The 26,064-nt window shown below is 45.2% G+C and overlaps 1 protein-coding gene across 2 annotated transcripts in view; it reads left to right on the top strand.

Moving 5' to 3' along the window:
- The window catches only part of C15H1orf226 (chromosome 15 C1orf226 homolog), a 300,724-nt gene that overhangs the window by 243,806 nt on the left and 30,854 nt on the right, over positions 1-26,064 (top strand). For both annotated transcript variants that reach the window (XM_028864336.2, XM_028864337.2), the window contains exons 5-6: positions 7,102-7,210; positions 18,314-18,455. In XM_028864336.2, the coding sequence (XP_028720169.1) occupies positions 7,102-7,210; positions 18,314-18,455 (251 nt within the window). The remainder of the gene's footprint in view (positions 1-7,101; positions 7,211-18,313; positions 18,456-26,064) is intronic.

The raw sequence follows: 26,064 nt of genomic DNA on the forward strand, positions 1-26,064 counted from the left end.
CGAGATAAGGAACAGAGTTTACACAAAGGCCCTTGGCAGATCCAGACCTCTGGCCTTGGGTTCTGTACTTATGGCAGGGTTGCAATGGCTGGGAGGGACCTAGCAGGGATTGACTAGGAAGAGGGTGGATGGAGGCTTCTCTGTGAGTCTGGGAAGGGGAGGAGCCTAAATACAGACCTGGCAGGAAACCTTTCAGGTAGTTTAAGATGTTCCACATTCCCTGAAGCCATGGCCTCTAAAATCAGCAGTCTCAATGGAGATGAGGCACTGGAGGAAGGATGTGAGCACACTGAGGAATATGGCCGTGGTGGTTTGAAAGAAAAGGACCCCCAAAGGGAGTGACACTGTTAGGTGTAGCTTTGTTGGAGTGGGTGTGGTCTTGTTGGAGGAAACATGTCACTGTGGAGACAGGCTTTGAGGTCTCCTATGTGCTCAAGATACCATCCAGTATCTTAGACCACTTCCTGTTGCCTTCACAAGATGTAGGACTCTCAGCTCCAGCAACATGTCTGCCTGCATGCTGCCTTGCTTCCTGCCATGATGATAATGGACTAAACCTCTGAACTGTAAGACACCACCATTAAATGTTTTCCTTTATAAGAATTGCTGGGGTCATGGTGTCTTCACAGCAATAGAAACTACCTAAGACAATTGCTGTATTAATCAAGGTTCTATAGGAAACAGAGCCAAAAGAATGAGTATGTATGTCTGTACACACACACACACACACACACACACACACACACACACACACACGGATTCTGGAGACTTGAGAAATCCCAAGAACTGCACTTGGGAAGCTGGAGACCCAGGAGAGGTGATGCCTGGTTCTAGCCTGAGTCTGAAGGCCTGAGATCCAGAAAAGCGGATAGTATAACTGTCAGTCGAAAAGCTTGTGGGACTGAAACCCCAAAAGCTAATGTTTCAGTCCAAGTCCAGACACCAGAAAAGACCAGTGTTGTGGCAGTGTTCAGGCAGGAGGAAGTCCCTCTTGATCTGCTACTGTGTTCTACTTATGCCTTCACTTGAGGCCCACACACACCATGGAGGACAATGTGCTTTGCCAAGTCCACTGTTGAAAATGCTATCATCCAGAAACATTCTCACAGATATACTCAGAACAGTGCTGGACCCCTGGCCCCAACAGGCTGACACATAAAGCTAGGCATCAGAGAAGCCATGCCTCTATAGCATTCAGAGAGAGAAATGACGTGGTCACAAGTGGCATGATGGCTACAGAGATGAAAATTTGAAGAAGGTGCAGCCTAGTTGATTCAACACTCCAGAATATAAGACTACCAAGAAAAATCCTGTAGCTGTGTAGATGTTCATGGCGTGTTCATCGGGAAGTACAGATAGTAGAAGAAGGCTTAGCAATGAGTGCAGGAGAAAAGGCTTCTGTGAGAGCTGAGAGCCTGGATGCTGGACACATGGGAAAGGCAGAAGATGAGGAAGAAAAGATAAAGGAAGAAAAAGTTAGTGTGTAGGGAGAAACTCTCAATTCTCCCCAACCCCCAATCATCTCTCTTCTGCTTGTCCCCCCACTGTCAAGTAGAAAACTGATCTTCAAGTTAGAAACACTAGAACATATGTGATTTAGGAAAACAAAAGATGTAATATATATGTATACATATATATGCAAGGAAGTAAGGCATCTCCTTTCCTTGTGCCCAGATCTCAGTCCCTCAGATCCTGAAAATCATGATTCCAAAATACTGTTTGGTTGTCTTTGTAACACTGTGAAGTGCATATATAAGATTATAAAAAGACGTCCTGCCTTTTAAAGAAGGGACATCTAGGTCTAGGAACTGTAGAAGAGTGGATTTGTCATTACCCGTAGACAGAGTCTAGAAGACAGTTGAGCAGATGGTCTGTGAGAGGCTGGAAAAGCAAACAGTGGCCGTCAGGAGCCAGTCCTAGAGGCCAGGTACCCCGATGTGCTGAGGAAATCTGCCTCAGAGCAAATGGGCAAAAAACGCTTTGAAGCTGTGAGCTGACCACAATGAGAGCCAACAATGAGGCACTGTGACTAAAGAAAAACCAGAGATACTCTGATGAGAATTCAGCTCTCAGGCATAGAAAATATTCATCAAAAGATATTATCTGTGTTGCTAGGTTGCTTTGTGGAAGTGCCTTTGGTTCTGTGAACTGCATTTCATGGGAGTCAATGGCAAATTGCTACATGTCTATAAAAGGTTAAAAAGGAAAGTGTTAACTCCTGTTTATGGGGCAAGTAGCTCATTGTGTGTTAGGTATCGGGTTGAGTGCAGTATACCTGTGTTAACACTTAAGGTAGTGCCAGGTAGATGTCATTCCTATGCTGTTTTAGATGCAAGAACAAAAGGTTATATCATTTAAGTGTCATGCTTAAGCCCAACAGCTAAGAAATAGCAGGCCTGTGACTTGAGGCTAGATCTTTCTTATCCCAAAGCTCATAGTCTTTCCACAGTACCAACCTGCCAGAGCAAAAAGAGATCCAGAGATGGGTTAGTTGAACTACTGAAGGAAGAGGAAATGTTTGTCTCTAAGAAGGAATTAACAAAATAAATAGACACATGGTAATTAACTGGATACAAATATTGAAATCATTGCCAATTGGAGAGAAGGTTTAGTTCAGATGTCAGAGCAGAGAACTAAGGTGGAGAAGAGGGACCTAGTCTGAGCGGCTGCCATTTACCAATCACTTGCTCTAAGTCAGTCCCCTGCATCCTTTCTGAATGAGGGTCAGCAGTCTGGCCACTGCCATTGCACAGCTGGAGAGCAAGGAGCCCGAGCAGGGAGGAGATGGGGCTGAGCACAGAATCTTTGTAGCGAGTCAACTGCAGAGAGCCTCTGCTGAAATCTAGGTCTGCCCTACCCTAGGGCCAATGTTCGTACCCATTTTCCTTTACTGAATTCCTGTGGGTAGATTTCCAATCAACATAAGGGAACATTTCCAAGTAATTAGGACCTTCCCAAAAGGGAATGGATGCTCTCTCAGGAAGTGAATTGCCTATCACTGACAAATCCTGACTGGGAGAGATGTTGGGTTCCAAGCCTGATGTCTTCATGGTTGTTGGATTTTTGTTTTGTTTTGTTTTAATCTGAAATTCTGTTTTTATTCTATGACCACCATCCTCAACAGAAACACAATTTTACTTGTAAATTATTAATCTAGAAAGTGGGGGAAGGGCATTAGTGGGTGGTTTTGTGGGTTTTTATCACTTTTGTCCACCTGAATTCCAACAGGATGATGATAAACACCACATATAGTTTATGCAAGATACTGTGAAGATCTCGCTCTTTGAGGAAAGGGTATGGAACCCTGTACAGGTTCCTCATTATGTTTCATTAAATAATGGAAAATTATAATTCTATGCATGTTGTGAAATGAAAGCAAGAGATCTTGGAATGTGAAGAGGAACCTTAGGACCATTACTACTTTAATGTTTGACATTAGTGCCTTCCCCTTAATGATTATGGTGAGAAGATTGACCAGGACACTTTGGGAAGCAGGTTCCAAACCACCCTAGTCTTAAGAAGAAAGATGAAGAAAGAGGGGGAAGGAGAAAGGAGCTAAATCCCTCCCCAGTTTTGATCACACACACACACACACACACACACACACACACACACACACACATCCACTGTTCTTAAGCAAACCAAGTCACTCGGTATGTATTTCGGTATCCAGAAGTCCAGAGCTGAGCCTTTAACTTCGAGATTTAGTCATTTGCTGAGAAATGAGGTCCTGTGGGAAAGCTTCCTACTTCTTGGTCCTGCTGGTAGAAAGTTTTCTGTATTCAACGAATAATTATTTTTGGCTACATAGAGATTGCTTACCCTTTTATAACAACACATGACACTTCTGAACTTAGATACAGCAAGCAGAGTGGTCTCCAGAGAGCTATAGTCCAAAAAAAGTGACAGCTTCCACACAGAGGTTGTCGTCGGATGGTCTGAAAAGGAGCTTTGTCTGTTAAGGTTACATTAACTTCAGCTCGCCACTGCCCCTGCATACTTTTCATATCTCTGTGTCCTGTTGGCTCGATGGTTCACATTCATCTCTGCTGTATCAGTTTTAAATCCAGTTCTCGGTCCTTAAGGGCATTACATAATAAATTAAAAACTTGATCAAAGGAGTTTTATGTGTGATGCATCTGAACTAACTGGTCCTGACTTCCTGCAGGGAAAATGAGTAGCTGGGCAGACTACATTACAGGTTCTCATTAACGATGGTGGGAATGCCTGTCTCCCACATGCCAGTCACTGTACTGGCCCTAGGAATGCCAAGACGAGTCCTTAGTTCTTCAAAGAGCTTCTGCACAAATGTCATAGTGTGATGCATGCTATGGCACAAGTCAGCCCCCGGGGTCTAAGCAGCTTAGACTGCTGAGGGGGAGAGAAGGTTTCTCTGATCCAAGTCTTAAAGGATCTACAGGGTGTCCCTGGGGATTGTAAACTCCAGAGGATATGTGTGTAGCTAGCTCTGCAGGCCTGTGTAGGTCAGGGCTCTGGAATGAGACGGAAAAGGGACAGATAGTCCATGCTGGGGGAGTGGGAGGGCTTTATCCTGCAGACAGTAGGAAGCCTTTACATGGTTTTAGGATAAAAATAGTGGGGTGTGATATGTTTTTTAGAAGATCACCGCTGACTCTGTAAAGAATGGGTTATCAGTGAGGTAGGAAATAGAGAGACGCATCACGGGGAAGATGTTGCAACAGTCCAGATGAAAAATGAGAAGAAAAGCAGACTATGGAGATGGGAAAAACCAATGAGAGACACACTGGGAGGATGTACTGAGGAAGTTGATCACGAGGAACAGGTACTGGCAACAGTGGAGGAAGGACTCAAGGCTGGCCCCTAGATTTCTGCCTTGAGTGGACACTGTGTTCATCAAGGCTGTGCAGGGGAGAATGGCAAGGAGGGGCTGATGGTGAATTCAGGTAGAAGACAGATGAGTTTGAGAAACTTGAGAGTCTTCGGGGAGGGAGGGTGTCTATAGGGACTGCTGCATGAGCCTAGAGTTCAGTTAGAAGAAACAGTTAGGAGAAGCCCAGCTGTTGGCTTGCTTATTCCTTTGATATGGATACAGTTTGGCATATTTAGAAGGCTAAGGGGAATCCTATGCACCCAGCAACCTCAGATTAGCTCTCTAGGAAGCCCTATTATCTATTTGAAGATGATTTCAAGGTAGTGTGTATGTGAGACGTGCCAAAATTCCTTGAAAAGAGTTTAGCCGGGGAGTTGTAGTTCCCTTCCCAGGGTCCTTTGCAGTGTTCTTAGTCTTGGCCCACTTTTTTTTTTAGTGTTTCTATGGGATTTCTATAAGTAATCCCAGTTTCTAAACTACTTAGAAGCAAAATTGGTAAAGAGAAGTGAAATGGTTTGTTACTAAACATTTCATCTTCTTGATAAACCACACAAGATATTTCTATGAACAGCCCCCACTTTGTAGACAACACATTTAAGCTTCTAAATGGTTCATATCACTTCTGGTGCAGTAAATAACAAGATTATAAATCTGTAGACACTAAACTCCATCCTTTTTTTAATATACTTAACACTAATTTTTTAAATGCATCTATTGTCAGGTGTGGTAATATACATCTATATATACCTGTAATTCTAACACTCAGGAGGTTAAGGCAGGAAGATAGCCTTGAGTGTGAGGCCAGCCTAGGCTGTATAGGAGTTTTAGGGCTATATAACAAGACCCTGACTTGATAGATAGATAGATAGATCGATAGATAGATAGGAAGGAAGGAAGGAAGGAAGGAAGGAAGGAAGGAAGGAAGGAAGGAAGGAAGGAAGGAAGGAAGGAAGGAAGGAAGGAAAGAAAGAAGAAACTTAATGTTGTCAATGTTATTATTGACAGAGAAAAAGGATTTCTGAAAAGCTTGTGGCCCCAGTGGAATTCATTAAGAGCTGTACTCCAGTCACTCAAAGCTAACCCCACTGACCTCCACTGCCCAGCTTTATGCTCCGATAGCACCCTGAACAATCCCTCGTTAACACTCAGCCTCCGGGACTTTGTTTATAATCTTTCCCCCCTTGCTTCTGCCTCCACCTTTGTCCCTACCTCTGCAAAGGCCCAAGCAGCCAGAGGGAACTTTTAGTTCTAAGCATGAAGAAGTTAGTCACCAGTTCAGGGCCCCCAGTGGCCTCTCATCTTCAGCTTACAATACACGCTATGAACTTCATCTGTGTTCTGACCTTGGGTTGTTCTGTGATCCTGCTTGAATCACGCTGGTCATTTTTTCAAGCCCTTCTATCACCTTCTGTGCTCTGTAGGACTCGTAATCTTTCTGTTCCCTCTTCCTATAATGCTTTTGCCCAGCAATCTCTGGGGTTGTCATCTGGGTCTTTGAGTTGCTGTGACAATGTTTGGCCATCTTTTCTAAAGCAGCAGCCTCCATCACACTCTGTCCCTTATTCTGCTGGATTTTTTCATTATAGCATGTCTTACTTGTGTATTGATATCTACACATAACTCCTGTGAGCCCAGGAGCACTCAATGCCCTGCTGCTGCGATGACACCTGACTACCCATGCTTTCCAAGATACGTGATGACTATGTAGAAGCCCGGTTCATGGAGATGGGGTGGGAAATGGAGTCACTATCACCAGGAGACCTGTAATAATGGAAATGTCTTAGATTTCCCAACATGGTCCCGATGGTTAATTTTCCAAGGCTCCTTCTTTGATAATAAATGTGAGCAGGTCTCAGAAAACTTGTGTACATTTCCTTGGGTTTAATATAGATTTATTGCTCAGGCAAAGATGGGAACTCCCCCCCCCCCTCGCCTTCCAACAGACTAGTTACCAAAAACAGGTTTGCCACCTCAGGATGTAGTCAATAATAATGTGGTTTCCACACCCCACCACGCCTGCTCTTCCAAATCTGGAAGTCCCCCCCAGGAGCAGCCATGTTTGTAGAGCCTGTGGAAAGAGCCTCCTGCACAGGGGCTTTTTGATCCCACAGGAAAAGGACTTTCTTTGATGGCTTGGCACCAGTGAGCTCTGCCTTCTGCCTCTCCACGATCAGAGGTTTCCTGTTGACACTCGGGATTGAATGCCACATTTAGTGTGTTTTCCTATTGGTTTTTTTTTTTTCTCCTAGGATCTTCTACGTCTCTCATGATTCCCAAGACTTGAAGATCTTCAGCTATATCGCGCGAGATGGTGCCAGCAATATCTTCAGGTGTAATGTCTTTAAATCCAAGAAGAAGGTAAGGGGGCTGTCGTCAGTCTTCTGCTAGTTTCCTCTGATCGGCCCAGCACATATCTGTCATTGGCTTGTCTCCCTGTTTAAGGTTTGGAGGAGGGTGTTTTAATACCAGAACTGGTAACACTACATTAGTCATCTGTCATTGCTCCGGTGTGATGAAACCGTCTTTGATTTTAGTGCCATCTGAACTTTGTACTTAGTTACATAGGGCAATAGAGAGGGGTCCACCGTTTGATATGTCTTTTGAGAGAGGACCAGAAGACAGGACCAGCAGTGATGCTGACATCAGCTTGCAGGAAAGAAGCATTAACTAAGGTGACCCTTCACCCCCCCCAATCTTGTGTGTATTAGCAAATCATGACACGGGGAATCTAGCTTAGCTAGGGTATGATATTGGTTGTCATGGGAGATTATTTTAATGTGGCCACCTTGACACTGAGTAAATGTAATTTTTACACTTCTGTAGAGGTGCTCTTTCTCTCGGCCATTCCTCTAGGGGCCTGACACACAAAACTAGGGTTTGGAATGCCTGCCTGGAGAGTAGAAAACTTAGAATTTACCTCACCCTCCTACAGTAGTCCAGAATGATAAGTGGATTGCCACCCCACTAAATCTCAGCTTCTTTGAAGATATATTGAGGATAGGCAAAATTAGCATTTTCTTTTAAAAATGTTTATTAGCATATAGTAATTATATGATTATACATAATAATGAGATTTATTATGACATTTTCATACATGTACATAATGTATTTCAATTCTATTCATTCCGGTTACCCTGTCTTGTTCCCTTCCCACTTTCTCTGATGCCTTAAAACCAGCGTTGTCTAAAAATAAATGCATTTTTTTAACATCTGTCACCCAAAGTATTCCACGCTAAAACTACCGTGTTTAAGTTTCTGAGAGGCCCAGCAGTTAAGGTAACCCCTTAACTTGTTTAATCTAGCATTTCAAAAACTAATTTGGCTACAAAACCATATTTTTTCCATATAGAATGTGTTTTTGGAAAGTACTACAGCAATTTCTAAAGCCTTACAGTTCTGCTCTTCTAGAGAGAAGCCATTAAGTCTGGCTTATAAGACTTCCGGTCCCCTTCCTGGACATTCCGTCCTATGCCTTGAGGTGTCTTTCATAGTTTCGTAGGTCATAATCAAATGGGGTCCTACAAATAAAACCTGACAAGGTCAAAATTTACTAACACAGGTGTCTCTTGACATGATAGAAATTATGTCATGGTTTACCCATCTTAAGCTGAAAATATTATAAATTGAAAATGCATTTAATATATCCAGTATAGCATACATTATTGCTCAGCAGCGCAGTACCTGTGGACTAGTCGTTTCCAGAAGCCGTGAGTGGTTGCCACTGCCCAGTGTCATGAGCATTTCCTACTGTATGCCATTAGTCTAGGGGGAAAAAATCAAATTTTGAAGTATAATTTCTACTGTATATGTGTGTATCGCTTTTGTACCATCATATACTAAAAACATCACCAAATCAAACCATCAAAGCTCATATTATATAGGTGTCTTGTTTCCCATGAAGGAGGAACACATTGCTAACTTTCCATGCCTTCTAGGGAGATTTGTGCCCTTACCTACTCTGTTTTCAGGCCTTTTATGTATTGTTTGTTTGATTTTTGACTGATTGATTGATTGATTATACTGGGGATGGAGTTTAGGACCTTTTGCCAAGGGTCTATCATTGAGCTACCTCTCTAGCTCTTGGGCCCTTTTAAATTATGTCATAGGATGGGCTAGAAAGTACTAGAACTGTTAAGAAGTATACCAGTAGGAAGAAAGCAGTAACTTCTTTGATGAGAAGGTGGCTGAGTTGCCAGACTGAATGTCTATATAACAGTTGAAAGGGCAGGTGATGTAAGTGAGGCCATTTTGGGCTGTGTATTAGAACTTATGGGAACTTGAGTAGGAAAAAGAAAAGGGAAAAAGCCCTAGTCACTGGGATGTATGGGTTTAGGGACTAACAGAGGAGAGGAAAGGAACCCAGAGTGGCCCTGATGGGTATCACCTGGACTGTCTGCAGTGTTCTCTGGCATGACACCCAGGAGTGAACCACCCGCCTTTGGGTGGAGTTTTTCCCTGTGCAGTGATGGCCGTCTCGTACATAGACAGTGTGCAACTTAGAGATATGTTATAAACAACACCCAGTCATTTACCAATGCTTCAATTGCTTATCTCATTTTGTCATGCATATGTAAAGAATAATGTAAAAATGAACCCTTTTTATCCTCATTTTCAGAGATCAGAAGGTGGAGACGCAGCCTAAGTGGCTTATCAGGTTCTCCTTGAAGGGCAGTGGTTAGCACCAAGGAAACACGCAGAACTAAAGGATTTTGAGCAAGAAATATAGATAAAGGAGATTCTGGGCTCTTGGGGGGGGGGGATCTGGGCTGGTGGCACAGGCAGACTAGGTGTCCTGCTGCCAAAGCAGCGTCTGAAAATGACCTCCACCTAGAACCCAGGTCTTGGAGTTAGGTACCGAATGGAGTTCCTACAGACCGGAGACACGTTCTCTGCTTCCCGTCACCCCGTTTTTTGTTTTTTTTTCACACCTCCTAGCTCCCAGAGCTACTTCTCGTTCTCTGGCTCTGCTGTTTCTGAACCCCTTTTGCCCTTACCTACTGCGTCTGTAGCTCTTTGTGGGGTTGGTTCTCAGGCCCTGTGCTGGCCTGCAGCCATGCAGCTAGGAGAGTTATTTCCAGACCGCCTGGACTGTGAGCTCTGTTGCTGCTGAACTCCAGACAGGGGGGACCAGTTTTCAAGCCAGGAAAGAGCAACGAATTGTTAAGCAAAGGAAACCCAATTTGGGAGGGGTAGGGAATGTGTCTGGGAGGTTTTGCACGCCATCCTGGTTGGCCTCCAAATAAGTGTTTAACTTTCTTACAAAGCACTTGTGGTTTCAGGAGATAATAGCTTGGGAAGGAGTTTTAATTGGCAAATCATAGGCAGATTTAAGAGATGGCGAGAAAGGACCACAGATCCTAAGGAAATGTGTCTTGCAAGGATGTTTGTGAACCATTAGAGTCACGTTAGGGACCTGTTGATAGGAAGCCAGCAGACGCAATACTCTCCTGAGTTCTCAGACTGATCACAGATAGAAAAGCCTTGAATAAGCGTCTTGCTGTGCATAAGATTTAGTTACACCGTTCTACATTACACCATGTCTCTCTGTGTGCTGGTGACATGTTTCTCATTATGGGCCTCTAATACAGTGTTGTCTTTACTATAGAAAATGGGTCGTCTCTTCTGCTGATTGAGAATACTGGCCAGGCATCTCAGTCTACCTGTTAGAAGGAATCCCTACCCCTTGTTTCCAACACGATTAGTCTGTACCTCTGGCTCTTCCTCTAGTCACTCACATGAATGATCTGTGTGGTTCTCATCTTGGGGATTTTAGCTTGTAGTGGCTTTTGCTGTAATCACAACTTGATTATAAAGAACTTCTTAACTCTGCCCCATCTCACTGTGACATAGATGTCCCCCCATAGTGTCCTAAAATCATTAACAGAGCTTTGTCCCCACTTTATAATTGGCAAAAGAAAGGGCCCAGGATAGTTAATTCCCCCTGGTCACACCCTGAATGGACAATGCCACTGAGATCAGAACTAGGTAGGCTTCCTACTTGCCAGTCCAGGGCTGTGACCACTAAAACTCTAGGAAATAGTGGAAGCCATTGATGAAGACTTCCTGGTAACTTGGCGTTTCCTGTGCTTCCCTCCTTCTGGGAAATAACGATAGTATCATTTGCAAGAGTGTTCCTCTCTTGAGCAGCCTCTTGCCTGGCTCTCCGCCTGCCCTGTGGTGTGGATGTCACCCTCCTGGCATTTTTTTCACAGCCCCAGGAGGATGCACTCGGTGCCTGATGCACATGGCTGTGCTTATTAGCGAATTACCTCAGGCATTGTTAGTGATTAGCAGGAGCTTCAGGGAGTTCTACCAGTGGTGAAGTCAACTCCTTGACATCATCTCCTTCCTGCGATCCCAGTTCAGTTGGCTTGGGTAAAGAGACATTGCTTCTTCTTGCCAGCACACTGGGGGCCCACAGCTGTATAGCCGAACTGCCCTTTAGAGTTTACAGTGGGTTTGGATGACAGTCATGTGCTAAAGAATGACAGGTGTTGGCCTGGAGAGATGACTCGGTGGTTAAGAGCACTGTCTGCTCTTCCAGAGGACCTGGGTTCAATTCCCAGCCCTTACACGGTATTTCATAAGTGTCTGCAACTCTAGTTCCAGAGGATCTAACACTCGTATACAGATATACATGCAGGAAAAACATGAAGGCATATAAAATATAAATTAATTATTGGGGAAAATAATTGGGGCAAGTGTCTAGTAACACTTGGAAAGGTAAGTCAACTTGTCCTTCATCCCCCAGCTGCTTACTGACAGATTATAACCATCATTTCCTGTCAGTGTTGAAAGTCAGACCCACTTTGACAAACTTTCTATACTGGGCAATGAATCATTGTCCAAGGAAGGCCCTCTATCAAATTATAGAATCAAGGCATCAATAACATAGTGGACAAAACCTGACCCACCCATCATTTCAAACACCTAGTACTATATATATATATCCACACATAAATACTTCAGCCTGTAGTCCCTCGACAACACCAAGCTAAAGGTACCTTTATTTTATTTTGCATGAATTGTGGATGTTTGTGTTCATGCAGAGGCCAGAGGTCAGCCTTGATGTCATTCCTCAGGTGCCGTCCAGCTTGTTTTTTGAAACAGAGTCTCTTCATTGGCCTGGAGTTCGATCATTAGGCTAGGATGGCTGGCCAGCAAGCCCCAGGAATACACCTGTCTCCGTCTCCCTAGTGCTGGGATTAATTATAAACTGGAGCCACCATGGCTCATGTTCACACTCTGTCTCCCTCCCTCTCCTGCCTTGTGTGTGTGTGTGTGTGTGTGTGTGTGTGTGTGTGTGTGTGTGTGTGTGTATGCATTTGTATATTCTGAGAATCAAACTCAGGCCTTCATGCGTTCATGCGTGTGTGGCAAACACTTTCCCAACTGAGCCATCTCCCTGGCTCCTTTCTGAGATACCTTTATCCGGCACATTAAAGAAACATGACGTTCAGTTCTATTTTTGTTGAGATTCTGAGGCAGTTGAGCTCAACATAAAGGCACTGTACTTTATTGCTGTGGCAGGTGAGAATTATAAAAGTCATTGCGCAACTGACTTTGTGTGACTTGTCTTCCAAGAACTCAGAAGTGCTTGGAAGACAAATCCCAGTGCCCAGAAGTTGGAGAGGTGGGTACCACCGAGCAGAGGAGCGGGAGGGCAGGCCAACAGCAAAGCCCCTTGACACAGTGGACGCCCACTCTTCCTCCTGCTTCTCATCATTGGCAGCTCCATCTCCTCTCCGTCTCTTCTGCACCTCGTGCTCTTGTTCTCTGCTTCCCTTGCTCATCTGATGGCTCTTGAATCATCTCCACAAGATGCAAAGGAGAGAGAGAGAGAACTTAGTCCAGGGTAGTGAAATTCAGTAGAGTGCTGGCAATTATCAGGTCAACTTCAGGATCTGATGGATCAAACCATGTTTTCCATGTATACAGCACTGAAAAGATCCCCCAGTGCATGTAGCCAACCAGCAACAAACAGGCTTATAGACTAAGATAAAATGGTGCTATAAATGATTCTCCTGTGGACCGATCAAGTACAGGAATCAACATCTGATGTCTGTCTTCCTAAAGCTAATATTCCAGCCTTTGTCTACTTTTGAGCAAATAGCCCATGCTCACAGCAAATGGTGTTATTTTCATTGTAGCAGTTTATCAACTATTGACACCTACTATGTTGAAGCCCACAATACGCATAATGAGGAGAATGGCTATTTATCCATCTTGATCTGGTTTCTGTACTAGGGTAAGGGGTGTCCCAGGCTGGGAGAGGGCTTCTATCAAGAGGACAGAGAGATGGTTTAAAGAAATACTGCGTGGTAGGAATCAGAGGCATATGGTTCTGAGGTACCTTCCTTTCCTTTTCCTTTTCACAAAACTGCCTGTAACTGGCACTTCCAATGAGTGCCATTGCTCTCCATCTGCAGCTGAGAGCCACCCTGAGGTTAGGTATTCCTTTCCAGCTCTGAAAACATCAAAGCAGCCCTATCCAAGCTAATCTTGATAACCACGAGGCCACACATGCTTTGGGCTGCTAAGAGAAATTGGCTTCTAGACAGGAAGATTTGGTCCATGTGCCACCCAGCACTTTCAGGGATTATATAAAACTAAGCTGGATTTGTACAAAATCATGCGGTATAATGATGCTCCACAACCCCCGCCCAATCTAGAGAGTGGCCAGATCTCTGAAAGCTGGAAAAGGCTGTCTTCTAATAGTCCAGTTGCTGGCTCCACTGTGTGCATGAATGCCTGTAATCTTTAAACCTCCACTTTGATTTCCAAATGTCATGAGATCTGGGCAGCTGCTTCCATGTGAACCAAGAGACCTAAGGTCTTCATGGAAACCTCTGAAAGAGTTCATTTTAAAGCTCCATTTAATTGAATTCTCCCTCTTAGCTTCAGACATGGCCCTCAGTGAAGTGCCAGCACGTATGACTCCTTCATTTCAGGGCAGCAAACAGAACCAGTTTTCTTGCCTAGGACATCAAGTGGGGTTAACCTCTAGAAAGGAACCCACGGGACTGTGAGGAGAGTAGCAGTGAGAGAATCAGCCCCTGCTGGCTGCCTTCCAGTACTTGCTCTATGTCCAAGGTCCTCTTAGAAAGTCCTCTAAAAAGACATTTCAGTAGTGATGAAAGCCAAGTCCTGAAGGTCAAAGGGCATCTGGACTCAACAGAGCTGTTGATGAGTAGTGTTAGGAGCCACCTCGCTGATTTTGACCCCCAGAGTGGTGAATGGAAAGGACAGTCCTTTATGGGTATGTAGTCATACCGCAGAGCAGACAGGCTAGTGTGATATATACCAGGTCACCTCCTCAAGAAACATCACCAAACTTCATCAACCATGCTGCCAAATCCTTTTATTGTGGATGGAGACACAGCCTTTATTTAAAGGAGGGTAAGAGAAGCTGAAATGAAATCATTTGACGCCAACTGTGCAAGTCTAGAAGTTCACCAACTTCTTCCTGCACAGAAGCTGCTGGACTAGCTCAGAGCTGAGATGCGTTTGTCCGAGGGTTTTCTTCTGATGCTACGTGAGGGAGGCAACGGTTTGCACCCTTTTGACCTTAGGATATATAAAGAAAAAGAGATCTCTTAAATTCTTCATGTTTCTGCTATTAATTAAAACAAACAAACAAAAGAACAAAAACAAAACAAATAGCCTGTTGAGATCTATCTTTTGGAGGCTGTAGAGATGACTCAGAGGTTAGGAGCACTGGCTGCCATTCCATGGGTCCTGAGTTCAGTTCCCAGCAACCACATGGTGACTCATAGCCATCTATAATGAGATCTGGTGCCCTCTTCTGGCATGCAGTCATATGTGCAGGCAGAACACTGTAAGTAATTAAAAAAATGAATTAACTGAAAAAAATCTATCCTTTTTTTCTGACTTAATTACTTTTTCTTTCTTTTTTCTTTCCTTTTCTTTCTTTTTTTTTTTTTTTTTTTTTTTTTTTTGGTTTTCGAGACAGGGTTTCTCTGTGTAGCTTTATGCTTTTCCTGGATTTTGCTTTGTAGACCAGGCTGGCCTGAAACTCACAAAGATCCGCCTGGCTCTGCCTTCCGAGTGCTGGGGTTAAAGGCATGCGCCACCACCGCCCGACTTTAATTATCTTTTCATGCAAAGAATTTTTAATCAGAATAAAGGTTTTTATTTTTACTGTATTATTCATTTAGTTTTTATGTGCATCCATGCATGTGTGCACGTGCCGTAATATTCATGACATCATCAGACAACTTGAGGGAGTTCTCTCCTTTCATACTGTGGGTCTGTGGGATCAAACTCAGGTCATCCCCACTGAGCTGAGACAAGGTCTTGTTATGTAGCCCAGACTGACTTTGAACTCCAATCCTCCTGCCTCTTCCCCCAAGCACTGGGATTACAGAAATCTGATACCTCACTTGTCCGAATAAAGCATTTCTTGAGCACTGCTGTATGCAAGCCCTGTGGGAGGTGCTAGCGTATATATTCCTCACATTTCAGTCCTCAGTGCAGTAGATGAGATGTGGTGAGAGACACGCACTATTGGTTCGCATCCTTAGTGAGCTAGAGAAACTTGGAAACTGTGATAAGGGGAGGACAGAAGGACATCGGAGCTGAGGGGACAACTTGCCGCTTCCAACATGCGGGAAGGCACAACCAGTAACCCAAAGTCAGCACTTTCTACATTTTCAGGGAAATCAGTAGAGCTCAGAGTCAGTTGTTGCTTCTAGAAAGTGCACTGAAATGTAAAAATGCAGTGTGCACTAAGCATTAATGTATGGCATACATACATTAATACATATAGCCATTGTAGACTTCTAGACAGCTGAGCCTCTAGATGTACCCACCCCTTCGTTCTTGTTGAAGGTGGCAAAATAGAAACCAGACCGAGGCAGAATTTAGAGGCTTTAAATGCTCAGTTCTGAAGGTACCCACCATCCATCATCAGCTGCAGATATGTGAGAGGTAAAAGAGTCCTCCATAAAGGCCTTTCCCACCCACCCAGCCTCTTGCATAAATCCAAACATCATTCTATATATCCTCCCCTGCCCCTGTCCAATCCCATAGTCATGCCTGGGGCTTACAAAGGTGATAGAACTTGTGCCATGTCTTTCTTAGGAAAATCTGAGATTTCTACAGCAACACACTCAGGAATGAACTTTGTTCCCTATGTGACTGTATTTTAAAGAGGGAAACTGAGTCTTTACTCTGGGAGTGATGGGGGGAAATGACCCATTCCTTGAAAATATTTACTCAGAATGAGATTTCTGGATTCGTTTATATAAGGAAGTCACAGAATTAAACTCTTGGTCTTTATACGTTGCTCAGCTGGGCAGAGTTAGTAGGAAAGGGAGTCAGATCTCCCATCTGAGGGACAGTGGCAGACAGAAGAAAGCCACGCGCGCAGTGACTTGGTACAGGAGCTTTGCTGTGAAAGATTGAGAAGCTGTAGGTAGCCTGTTCTTCTTTTCAAAAAGGAAGAGAGGGTACTAGAAGATGAGCATGGGATCATCACCGAGGCTGCATCACTGTGTGTTCTTTTTATCTGAGGGTGAAGCTTTCTGGTCCAGCCCTGACCAGGGAGCATCCTCATGGTCAAGAGTGATGTAGATACACTCATGAACTCACAGCAGCTGCGGTTGCCTGCACAAGAGGAAGGTAGTCGGTATTCTAGTCTAGAGCGGGAGGGGGTTGTGAGCCCACCCCTGAAGAGCTAGGGACAGCTTATGGTTTCTAGGGCAGGGACAGTCGGCTTTCCTTAAAGGTGTAGCTCCGGGTGAAATCACCCACACTCTACTGGATGGCCCCACAGAAGTATAAGGACGGCACAAATTATAGTTGATGGGGTATTAAAAAAGAGGCAGTGGGGATGAAATTTGGAGGGGTAGGCAGTTGAGGGTGGAACTGGGAAGAGTTAAAGGAAGGAGTTTGGGTGAATATGATCAAAATATACTGTATGAGATTCTCAAATGGTTTATTATTATTATTATTATTATTATTACATTTTAGAAAAGAGGGATGTGGAAAGCCGGGGCATGTTTGTCATTGATTTGTTAGGCACCATGCCTTCCAAAGTTCAGGTTCTCGTGCTTTGGGACTGGGAAGGAGTTCATGGATGTAGTATGGGAGATACAGACACATCTCAATATCATGAGGGGTACAAGTGAATCATGGTGTAACCTCAGCAGGACCCCCTAGGCCTATCAGAGCACCAGATATTAGAGTAATAATACAATGTCATCCACCTCATGCTGATGAACTCTACCTGACTGCTGATGTCACCTGGGGGGCCTTGAATACTATCAGTGGACTACATGGTCTCACTAGGTAGTAATCACGCCCAGACTCAGGTCATCAAAACATGGCTAGTGCTCCACTTGGGCATTAGGTTAAGTCTAGTGACACAGCCCACAGCTGATGATGGTGTGATGTTTGGCTCGCCTCAGCATGGGCTCTGTACGTGTATATTTTACATATCTTTCATTTTCAATGCTTGAAAGTAGGTGAGAGGTAACTATAATCATCAAGTTATATAACGGGTGGTACACCTTTGAGACCATGCCGCTGGGTTGCTGAAGATAGTCCAGGAATGCAGCTCTGCCCTCCCTCCCTTTCCTTATTAAGTGGTGGAATCCTGGAGGCCTCTGAGCTCTCCCACCGGGCTCCTAAAGGAAGATGTTAAGTAGCAGAACGAAAGCAAGGCAGGAACTGCATGATGTCCCAAGTGTCACTGCTCAAACCAGTGCCCTGGAGCCCCATCCCTGTCTCCTTCCAGTAGTTTTACAGCTTCAACTTCTATTTGAGTTAATTTCTAATTACATATGGTATAAGGTGGGGGTCTAACATCACCCTTCTGCATGTGAACATTTAATTTTCCTAATACCATTTATTGAAGAGACTCTCCCCCACTGTGTGCACTTGGTGTACAGGTCTGGGTATACAATGTCTTAGAGAAAGGCTGGGAAATACTTGCCTCTCCTTTGGGAAGGCCACTGTGGGGAGGTGGGAGGTGGACGCCAGTCTTCAGCTGGTTCTCAGCCTTCTCAGCCCCTTAGAGGCTGCGGTCTGTAGGAGCTCCTAGGAAACTGGCCATGTGAAGTAAAAAGATGGCTGAGTCCCTCCTAGTTTGATGGGCTCCTTGGACATTTGGTAGTGGCTGGCGGCAGATTCTAAAGGACCAGAACTGCTTTACACTGGAGGGGGCAAATGAGGCCAAGTCCAATTCTAAGCCCGGAGTTGGAACGCTTGCCTCTGGCACCTGTCTTCGGTTGACGATGGCCTCAGAACTGTGGTGACATAGGTCCTATTTCTAGAGCAGGTATACACTCCAGAAATCTTGACTTTTTCCACCTTTCCTTCTCCGGCTGCCTGGGTTGCTGACCACCTTGCACATCCTCAGCCACGCTGCCCTCTGCTGTGTCCCTCTTTGTGGCGTCTCTGCATCCTTCACTCTTTCTTTCCCGTCTTCCTTCCCAGAGTCAGGCTATGAGGATCGTGCGGACCGTGGGACAGGCCTTTGAGGTCTGCCACAAGCTGAGCCTGCAGCACACTCAGCAGAACGCAGACGGCCAGGAAGACGGGGAGAGCGAGCGGAACAGCGACGGCTCCGGAGACCCAGGTAGGCGCCCCGCTGCAGACGGAGAGGAGGACACAGTGTGGGCCGGGCTGTGCCGTTACTTAAGAACTGATTCTAATAACCCCGTGATGACATGGATTACATTTTTTCCCCTTTTGTTCTCTTTGTGTTTGTTTTAGCTTTGAGGCAAGTTCTTGCTTTGTAGCCCAGACTGACCTTGAACTTGAACTCCTCCTACCTGTTCTTCCTGCGTGAGAGATAGTGTTAATATGCTCCAATAGCAACTGGTCAGAAATCACAGCTACATGATTTCTTCTACAAAAAAAAAAAAAAATCATTAAAATGACAACTTAACAAAGATAAGGTATTTAAGAATAGATGTACATATTTAGTTTAAGAAATGGAAGGACATACGATAGTCTGGAGTGGAAAACTTAAACGTCATAAATATGAATCCTTTGTCTTACATGGCACAGATTTCTAACAGCAAGGCGGACATTCTGGTGACCTGTGGCACTCACATACTACACTATGCAGAAAGCTTATGGGGTATAGTTAAAACAGTACTCAAAGGAAAATCCGAAGGTTCAGTCATTTATGTCAGCAGGTGAGACAACCTGAAAGTCAAATGGATTAATCATTCAAGTCAAAGAGTTAGAAAACAGAGGGCAGAGGCAGGCAAGTCATGAGTTCAAGGCCAACCTATTCTACATATACCTCGTCTCAAAAAACAAATGAAAAAGGTTTTAAAAAATTCACAAAAATCAATCTTCTATTTAAATAGCAGTGTTGTCCCGTGGTTGGACAGACTCTTGGTGTGCATTGTGACTGCACAGTCACCATCTCCAGGCATGGGTCAGTTCCACTCGGCCTTCAACCTAAGTGTCTACTTCTGGGAAAACAGCTCATAGTGTGTGCCTCCGAGTCATGTTGTAATTCCGGGAGTTAATATATTTTAAAAGCCCAAGTCTGACGCTTGGTACATAGAAAGCGCTAGACAGATGCATGTTAGCTACCATTGTTTGAGCACAAATGTGTGAAAAAATTTAAGATAAGGGTGGGAAATGTCTAGAAGTGAGTAACAGAGGGCCGGCTCTCCATCTAAGTCAATATTTATGTACACAGGACCAGGCAGGGCTGCGCTGGTGTAGAGTAACTGCGCATCTCAGAGCACATGCGCTAATGTACTGCAGATCCCTGGGGAGAGTAACGTGAAAACACCTGTGAAACCCCAAATTGTACATGTCGTTTGACTCCTAAATTATGCTCATAGTATCTAAGAATGTATTCTAAAGATAGAGCCATACATGTGACATGATGAACATCCTGTATAGTTACGTAAGTGAAGAATCAGTTATAAAACCAAAAAGTTAAAGCAGGCACAGTTTTTTCCTCTCTATCTATCTATCTATCTATTTATCTATCTATCTATCTCTATCTCTATCTCTTTTGAGATGGAGACTCACTATGTATCCCTGGCTGTCCTGGACTTGCTACATAGACCAGGCTCACCTTAAACTTACAGAGATCTGCCTGCTTCTGCTTCTGACTCATGATTAAAAGTGCCATGCTTGGCTATAAAGTCACTTTTAAATATGAATAGTGGATTAATTGGCACTGAGATTAAGAAGACTAATCAGTTATCTGTGAACTGATATAAAGCCAGATTAAGACATTTTGTCCATTTTTTTAAAAAAGTTCTAGATCTGTGGCTATGCTTGCTACCAATTGCATTTTATTATAAGTACATAAGAATAATTATATATACACATGTGGGTATACATGTGTGCACATGCAAGTTTACTGTGCATAGATGATATACAAGATAGTGGCGACATGGATCATTCTGTAAAAAGGAGCTAGATGACTGAGGTGGCAGGAAGATTTACCCCCCAACTGTACTCATAACTTTTCCACTCTGGACATATATTAGGCATAAATTAGGAAGACTTGACATTTCATCTAGTGTTCCATTTCTGTGTAACCACAGGGAGCCACCCTGCTTCTTTCTTGGCTCACTCATTTGTGCCAACTGATGGTGGCCTCTGGCTAACGCAAGCATCACAGTGATCTTGCCTAATAATAACAGTCACTAGACAGAACCTTGTGTTTTCCTGTGTGCCCTGGACCACCCGTGGTCTATAGCGGGCCATGGTACTAATGTAAACTTAAAACCTTTCCACCTGTGCTCTGGGACTTAGGGATCAGAGTTACAGGTAGTCTGTGGCAAACACATCACAGGCCTGTGTAGCTATGAATAGAGAGCACATTGGGGACAGATCCTGGCCTCTTCTGGATGCTCTGTGAGATCCATGCTTAACCACTTTGCTCAGAGAACGGAAGCCATTTGTTCAGTCCTGCACTGTAAGATGCTGTAGACTGCTGGCTGAGGAGATGGATTTCTTGCCTGTTGGCACTTCTTTTGTGTATGTGACTGTGGGGGGTATGTGGGTGCACGTGTGTGGATGTGTGTTGACATGCTTGGTATATATGTATGGAGGCCAGAGGCTGATCTTGGGTATCATTCCTCCAGAGCCGTTCACTTTTTATTTACTTTTTTTTTTTTTTGAGACAAGTTCTCTCACTGGGCTAGGACTCAACTACTAGGCTGTGATGGTGGCCAGCAAGCCCCAGGGATCACCCTGTCCCCTTCCCAACACTGGGATTGAAAGTGCATACCCACCAGGTCTGGCTTTTTTCTACATGGGTTCTGGGGACCAAACTGGTCTTGAAAGCACTGTAGAAACTGAGCCATATCCCCAACCTCTATTAACACTTCTTTGCCAATGGCCTGCTACCTTGCTGGCAGAGAGTGTGGCAGCTGAAATCTCAAGAGCTTTTGAACCCATACTCACACCGGCAGCTGATACACATACACACACACACACACACACTACTCCTAGAGTGGAAGGGACTGGATACAGGATGGTGCCCAGAGGCTGAGCATTTGAAGACCATTGTCACCTCAGAAGCCCTGTCTGAGGAGATTGATGAAATTTCCAAGTAGCTAATCAGATCTGTTCCTCAGCCACTGGCCATGGAGGTCAGGATGGTCCAGGCTGGCCCACTGACGAGAACTGCCCGTGGCCTTTCTTACAGGCAACACTAAGAAATAGGTCTTGTCTTCCTGCAGTAGGAACAGCGCTGTCTTTCCACCTCCAGGCCCTGCAGCCATCAGCTGAGTGAGTTGGTGTGATTTCCTGTCATGCTGAGGAGGAGAGTCTGGGGGACCCATGGCGTTCCCAGGAGGGACCGCTTCCTATTCTTTGCTTTCAGTCTCCTTTTCCCCATGTACCCCAAACTCTTTCCTTACCTGCTCTGGGTAGTTCCTGTACCTTCCAGCCATGGTTGATGCAGTGCCCTCTGCCAAGTGGCCGAGGGTCCCCTTCATGCCGACTTCCTCCTCTTTCGGTACTTCCTTTTTCTCTTCTGGGAGGCCTGCTTTCTGGCTCCCACTCTCCCATTCTCTTCCCTTCCCCTTTGAGAAACTCCAATACACCATTTTCTGCTGTGCTCCCGCGTTCTCAGCATTCTGGATGATGCCATTGACGTTAACATTCAGCCCTCTGTGGACCAGGAGAGAATGAATGCCCTCTACCTATAATGGGCTGCGAGCCTTGGGAGCGTAGGGACCTCCTAGCACAATAAATACTTGTTGCACAAACTGACAAACAGTCCACCAGTGCGGCCAAGGACAACATGTATATTAGTCACTGTCAACCATCATCTCTACGATGCTTACTCTGTGCTAAGATGAGCATGGAGATCAAGAAGAGGTTTCAACAGGAGTGACTTTGAAGCCACCTCTTTGATGAGGGATGATGACATGTGGGCTGGGGGAATTAATAGAATTGAGGTGGTAACCACAGAGGGCGAGCTCCGAAGGCTGAACGGTGTATTGATGGGAAGGCCGTGATGGAGACGGTGGCTACTGGAGAGTCCATCATAGTTACTCTCTTCTGGCTGTAATGTAAAAGTCAGCACCCACCCTCCAGCCATGGTGGGCACCACTACCCCTCTGTTCTGTTACCTTTTTAAGTTTTTACTAAGGCAGGGTCTCTTTATGTAGCCCTGTCTGGTCTAGAACTTGCTGTGTAGACCAGGCTGGTTTCACACTCACAGAGATCCACCTGCCTCTGCCTCCTGAGTGTTAGGGTTAGAGGCGTGCGCCACCACACTTGGCCTGTTCTGTTACCTCTGTGGAGACAATGTTCTTAATTCACATGCATACATGAGATATCATCTGCTTGACATTCTCCATATACTTTAAAGAGAGCATAATTATGTAACTGGCTTTCCACAGGTAATGTCAAGCCCAGTGTGGGGGTTAGTTTTGATCATCTTGACATAAACTGGGGTCACCTGGGGAGAGACAACTTCAGTTGAGGAATTGCCTATATCAGATTGTCCTGTGGGGCATTTTCATGATTAATGATTGATGGGGGAAGGCCCAGCCCATGGTGGCAGCGCCACCAATGGGCAGGTGGTCTTTGGTTATATAAGTGGTTCCCATCTCTGCTTCTGCTTGAGTTCCTGCCTTGAGTTCACTCAGTGATGGACTGTGACCACGATGTATAAGCCAAACAAACCCTATCTTCCCCACATTACTTCTGGTCATGATGTTTGCCACAGCAATAGAAAGCAAACTAATATGCCCAGCATGCTTTCTTCATGGTTTAAGATGGCAAAGATCCATTAACTGTATCTGTTCAAGGTCAGTCAAGCTTGAGCTGGCATACTCTATCACACTGGCATCCCTGGGGGAGGGGAAGGGACGCACCTGTGGGTATAGTTGTGGATGTAGCCTTGAAGTAATGTGAGGGGGAAAGCGTACATGACATCATTTGTGTGTGTGTGTGTATGTGTGTGTGTGTGTGTGTGTGTGTGTGTGTGTGTGTATTACTGTGTGTGTTGTGTGACTTTTCCTGCAGAGACAGGGACAAATGTTTATTCAGCCCACAGAGCGTTGGCAACAAAGAATGATTACATCCAAGTCTGGCTTGGGAAACCAGTGAGTTTATTGGGGTTCCTCACAGGAGCATGGGTGACTTAAAGGAAGCTGCATCATCAAGAAGACCACCCCAGTTTCACTGAGGAGTCTTCTCTACCCAGCAATTAAAAACAACTAGAAACAGCTACATAGAAATCTTTCTGCCTTCCCATCTCTATTAGTCTCTGTGTTTAGTGGGAGGTTCATTTTAAATAATTGTTTCGCATGACTAGAAGCCTGGTAAATCAATAATTTGCAGGCTGGAGACCTGGGGAAAGGTGAGTTTGAGTCTGAGGGCCATCTGCTGGTGGAATTCCCTCCTCTTCATGGGAGGTTAGTCTTTGTTCTGTTTGAACCTCTGTCTGATCAGATGAGTCTGCCCACAGACGGTCATCCCCTTGACACAAGACCTATCGCTTTAAATATTAATTGCAATTTTAAAAGTAACTTCACAGCAACCTCTAGAATAACGTTCGGCGGATGCCTGGGTTCTATGGTGGCTGACCCTTTAGCCCAGACTGTTGGCTGTTGTGGAAGTGAAGAGGCGGTGTGGAGAGGTCACTAGGGCAGCAGGCTAGCTCCACAGGACGTTGGACTTTCATCCTGACCCTCCCCTTGCCCACTCAGTGATCTCCAGCAAACCAAATATTGGATGCCAGGTCTCCTCTGAGATGCTGAGAGAATGCAAGTGAATGAACCCACACGGTGTGGTATTCCATAAGCTCTCGGTGCCAGCACTGTGGCCAGGGTTCTGCACACGGAACATACGCCCAAGGGAACGGATGGGAGGGGCAGGGGATGCTCTGGAGGTCTGTAGTTCACAACAGGTGTGAGCTGAGTGACCGATCTGGCTTTCCTCTGGCCATGAAGCTGAGTGTACCTGAGTGTCAGCAGTCGATACTGTGTGGAGCTAGGGTTAGAATCCTTTCTTCTTCAGGAAGGCTGCTCACTGCCTTCTCCCGGTCACTTCCTTTATACTTTCCACTCATCTTCGTGGTGTGTATGAACTGCTGGCAGGGTGTTTTTCCTTTTCGCATTTGCTTTCTCTCCCGAGAAGGATTTTCCTATGAAGGTCTGGAGGAAAACGGATGGTTTCCTGTGGGGCTCTGGCTTCTGTGTTTGGGAGCTTTTCATTGAATGCAGTGTTTATCTTTCCAGTGGAGCCTTGCCTGGGATGGGATGGCAGGCCCTTTATTGTGCAGAGGAAACTTATTTACACTTGGAAATGGAAAAGGGCAAGTGCTGTAGGCTGCCCTGGCTTCTTTGATGGCAGCGCTCTCTCCCTTCTGGGATTCCGCAGGGCTTTTCGTGTTGTTATTCACTTACACGCCTGTGGCCTGTGCCTCCTCTCTCCTTCCCCGCTGCTGGGGCCTGCCTTTCTTCTTCCTCTCCCTCCTCCTTCTCCTGTTCCCTATGCTAGCAGGGAGGTATATCTCTTGTATCTTTTGGCAGCAGCTACCCTTGGCCATCCCCAAGGCTCAGAGCACGGTGGGGCCACTGCTCAAAGCTTCATGGCCTGTTTGTGCAGCAAACCCTCTCTCCTGGAGAGGGTTTCCTGGGAGAGATCCTGTTTCCTTGGAAGTATGCCTTCTCCCGTGTAGCAGCTGTCCAGCATGTGCACAGTCTGGGAAGCCTTTGGAAGGACTTACTCAAAATAGGGGCCAGCAAAAGAGCTCAGCAGGTAGAGGTGCTTGCTGCCAAGATTAACAACCTGAGTTCGATCCCTGGAACCCACACTGCAGGAGAGAAATGATGGATCTAACTTACCTTCTGGCCGACACAGGTGCACCGTGGCACACGCTCACCCACACACCTACACACAAATGAATAAGTAAATGCAATATAAATAAGTAAGTAAAAAGCTGGGCACGGGGACACACACTTGTAATCCTAGCATTCAGGAGGCTGACACAGGAAGGCTACCAAAAAAGTTTAAGGCCAGCTTCAAAAAGCCAAAAATATATACATGTATGTATACATATGTGACTCCTATGTGTGTTTGGCAAGAATACCTAAAGTCTACTCTGAGCCTTGAGTATGGTGCTGGAGAGATGGCTCAGAGGTTAAGAGCACTGGCTGCTCTTCCAGAGGTTCTGAGTTCAGTTGCCAGCAACCACCTGGTGGCTGACAACCATCTGTAATGAGATCTGGTGCCCTCTTCTGGTGCACAGGTATACATGCAGGCAGAACACTGTGTACATAGTAAATAAATTTTAAAAAAAAGAAAGAAAAGAAAAAACACCGTATGCACAGTAATAGCCAGAGTCCTGTGTCCTACATCAGCGCTCCAGGTGACTCACCCCACAAACCTGCACCTTTGTGTTCTTCCACTATCATCTGCCCCCCCCCAACCACATTGTAGTCTCTATTTCTGTCTGCCCAACTCGGTTTTTAGACTAGTATTCCCCATTCTTTTACCCTCTACCATCTGCTTTTCAGCATCCCCTGAAGACCGCCTTCCTGCCTCCTCCTCAAGTGTTGAAGTTTCCCCTGGATGTTATCCCTGGGTTCTTTTCCGACCTGTGCTTATGGCAAATGTCTGTCTTCAGACTGAACCTTCCTTGATCCCTCCACATGCTTAGGCCGCTTAGTCCTGGGCTCCCTGCCCGCCAGCTTCCCAAGGATCAGAATTGCTGCCTCAGCAGGCTGCAGTGGGGACCA

The sequence above is a fragment of the Peromyscus leucopus genome, chromosome 15 (assembly GCF_004664715.2).
Source record: "Peromyscus leucopus breed LL Stock chromosome 15, UCI_PerLeu_2.1, whole genome shotgun sequence".
Taxonomy (NCBI): domain Eukaryota; kingdom Metazoa; phylum Chordata; class Mammalia; order Rodentia; family Cricetidae; genus Peromyscus; species Peromyscus leucopus.